Genomic DNA, 3,325 nt, shown 5'->3' with positions numbered 1-3,325 from the left:
GTGTGACGCTGACTCGCTCTCTCTGCAGGGGCGATGCAATCTCGTATGCTAGGATCCAGCAGCAGAAGCAGCAGGCGGATGAGGAGAAGCTCGCAGGGACCCTGGAGGGGGAGCTGTGATGGGGTCTGGGGGCCCTGCCCTCCCCGCTCACCCTCCGGTTCTGCGTGAGCACGTCCAGGAGGGGCGGGGCCTGGCGGGGCAGCCTGGAGCGGACAGGTCTGGCTCCCCTCAGCTCCGGCACCCGGCCCTGCACCCGGAGCCCTGTCTGCCCCCGCTCCAGATCGGCGTTTCCTGGCCCTGAGCTGGTGCCGAGGTGCTGAGAGCCGTGACCGGCAGCAGGGAGATGGCGGCACGGGCCGTGGGTGGATTTCCAAGCTTCCGCAACGGGCAGAAACGTGGGGACCTGCTCAGAGCCCGGGGGGCGCCCCCGGAGATGGGAGTTCTGGCTCCAGGTGGGAGGCCTGGGCATCGGCCGGAGCCTCCTGTGTGCTGAGCCGCTGGGCCCACCCCGCCCACTCGTCGTCAGGGCGCAGCAGTGTCCTGAGGGCCGGCTGCTGCCGCCGTGGCCCCCAGCCGCTGGGTCCTCCGTGGGAGCCCCCCGTGCTCCCAGGGTGCGCCTCGAGCACTGGGAGCGGAGCAGCCGCAGACAGCTGGCGGGAGGGCGCGCCCTCCCAGCGCCCTGGACTCCAGGGCGGACCATTTCAGGATCCCACAGCCCGGCGGGCCCCAGGCCCTTCCTGTTCCTCTCGCAGGCCCTGGTGCTAAGGAAGTGGGGGGCAGGCGCTCCTCGGCCAGCAGGGCCACCTTTCCGGCGTGGCCCTGCCCTGTTAGCAAGGGCCGGGCTTGACCACTGCTGCTTCCCTGCAGGCCTGCCCCCCTCCCTGTCCTCAGGGAGCCTCCTGCCTTTCAAGAGAGGGGCAGAGACTGCTGTCCCCAACTGCCCTGGGTGCCAGGCCACCGGGAAACAAGGCCTGGGGCGAGGGGCAGGGAGTGTGGAGAGCTGGTGACCTCATCTCCCCCAGGCTCCCTCCTTGCCCGGCCCATCCTCCCACTCGGCCTCGGCCCGCTGGCTTCTCTGCCTGGCTGGCCCTCGGCCGTCGGGCGTGTCTGATAGGGCCTGGCTGGGCCCGGCAGCCCTGGGCAGAAGCGGGTCGCCGTGGGGAGTGCCCCGTCCAGGCCCAGCTCCTGCTCCTTCGCAGCCCCCAGGCCGCACTGTCCTGAGCCCCAAGAGCTCAGGGTTCTGCCTTGCTGTGTCGAACCCGGCCCCAGGGCGGTGCCTCGGCCTTGGCTGCCCACAGGGGCCTTTCATCTGCAGCTGTGGCTGGGAGCAGCAGGTGCCACCTGGGGACATGTCAGTGGGGTCTTGGTTAGCTGCGTCCCACCTGGGACCCTGAGCGGGCTGAGGGCCAGGGTGGCAGGGCATGTCAGTGTGGGTGGTATGATGGGACACGTGCCTTCAAGGGTCCTCGGGGGCCACCTTCTCAGGCCAGTGCTGGTTTGAAGGGCTGTGGGCTCAGGCCAGGGGGGCTGTGTGTGTGTGCGTGTGCGTGTGCGTGTGCGTGTGCGTGTGCTCCCGTGTGTGCTGTGAATAAAGACTTGCCTACCTCCCAGGAGGCGCAAAGGCCCGATCACCGCTCTCAGCTCGTTCTTACCGAGGAAGGGGAACTGGTTGGTGGGGCCCAGCCCTCCAGCGCCCGCCCCAGAGCCTCACCGACGGATTTCCTGGCTGCGTGTGTCAGGGATGGTTGTACCTCCCCCCATGAGGGGACTGGGTGGTGCCGGGGGGCCAGAGGCAGCGGCAGAAGGCCCTCCATCCCATCTGTCACAGGCTGGAGTGGGCAGGTCGCTTGCCCACGGTTCCCCGTAAGTAGCAGGAACAGTCCTGGGGCCGCGCCCCTGTTTCCTGTGGGAGGCCCGCCTTGCACGGACCGCCTCTCTAGGTGGCTCCGGGGCGGGGGGGTGTGGGCCACCAGGGCCCACTCCCGCCTTCATGCGTCTGGACTCTGGTCTGGACTCTGGTCTGGTCCTCGTTTACTCCCGGTGTTTAGCTTGGATGTGGAGCGATGCAGTGTGGCGTTGGTCTGCTCGTTGGTGTGCTCTGCTTGGGACCCGCCTGCCGGTGCCATAAGCGGGTGGGAGGGATGCCCGACCCCACCTCAGCCGAGCGCCTGGGAACAGCTGCCATTTGCCCGGGACCGGCTGCGCAGGGCCAGCTCCGCAGCCGGCTCCCCCATAGGCTGTGCGCATTCTCCCCATTGGATGGTCGGGGTGGCAATAAAGGGGTGTTGCCGGGGCCGTAGGCTGGAGGTGTGGGTCTACCCCGGGTGCTGGGGGCCACCCTGAACACCTGGCTCTCCAGGGCCACAGCCCAGTTCCTTTATTTTGGTAAGTAGGGTAGACACGGTGTGCAGACGGACACTTGAGGGCCCCTTGTTCCCGGAGATCAGGCTGCTGCAGGATTAGTACTTGTGCTGAGTCCTGAGCCCTGGCCCGTGGGCGTCCAGAACATTCCCTGTGGCGTCCGCAAGCCCTCACGGGCGTAGATTTCCACCTTCCTACCCAGAGCCAGGAAGCCCGTGGAGGCTCAGCGGTCAGAAGTGGTGACGTGATGCTGTTCCCGGGGGGGCCGCTCTGCCACCTCCAGCCCTGTCCTTGCCGCAGCCCTGCATGAGGGCATCCTCTGTGCTGGTGTAAGGAGCGACGCCCCAGGTCACCCAGCAGGGCTTCGTCCCCAGACCCAGGGCCGCGTGCGCCCCTCCAGCCTGAGGCTGCCCGTCCGGTCCAGAGCGCGCTCGGCGCTGGCCTGCGCCTGGCCAGTCCTGCTGTGCCCTGGCTGGCGGCAGCTGCTTCTGCGTCCTGGATGGCACGGAGGCCTGGCCGCCCGGTGGCTTGGCGGTTCCGGGCGGGGGCCCTGACCCCTGACCTAGCGCAGGAAGGACCGCCTCCTGGTGCGGAAGAAGGCCTCGATCTGCTCCAGCGACCGGCCTTTGGTCTCGGGCACGCAGCAGCCGGTGAACAGCAGGTTCACCAAGCAGACGGCAGCGAAGAAGAAGAAGGGGACCTGGAGGCCGAAGGCGGTCTGCGGGGGGGCGGGCGGCGGTCACTCGGAGACCCGGGCCCCGCCCCGCTCACGCCCCCACTGCCTCCAGCTCGGTGCTCCGGAGCCTGCACCCGCCGCCCTCCGAGGAAGCGCGAGGCCTCCTCCCGGCCCGAGGACGCCACTGTCGGCAGCCCGTCCTCCCTGGCCGCTGGCCTCGGCCCCTGGCACCCGCCTCTCCCCCCGCCCCAGCCCCAGCCCGCGTCTCTTCCGTTTTAGCTGGTCCCC

The 3,325-nt window shown here is 69.2% G+C and overlaps 1 protein-coding gene across 3 annotated transcripts in view; it reads right to left on the bottom strand.

The window, feature by feature from the left end:
- Positions 1–3,325, bottom strand: part of SLC2A6 (solute carrier family 2 member 6) — a 10,190-nt gene that overhangs the window by 510 nt on the left and 6,355 nt on the right. The window contains exon 9 of one of the 3 annotated variants that reach the window (XM_039858785.1): positions 2,820–3,079. In XM_039858785.1, coding sequence (XP_039714719.1) covers positions 2,820–3,079 — 260 coding nt within the window. Of the gene's footprint in view, positions 1–2,352; positions 3,080–3,325 lie in introns of those variants that run through there. The other 2 variants (XM_039858784.1, XM_039858786.1) reach the window with 2 other exon arrangements.

Source organism: Pteropus medius, unplaced genomic scaffold, assembly GCF_902729225.1.
Source record: "Pteropus medius unplaced genomic scaffold, Ma_sr-lr_union100, whole genome shotgun sequence".
Taxonomy (NCBI): domain Eukaryota; kingdom Metazoa; phylum Chordata; class Mammalia; order Chiroptera; family Pteropodidae; genus Pteropus; species Pteropus medius.
This window is presented reverse-complemented; position numbering and strand designations above follow the sequence as displayed.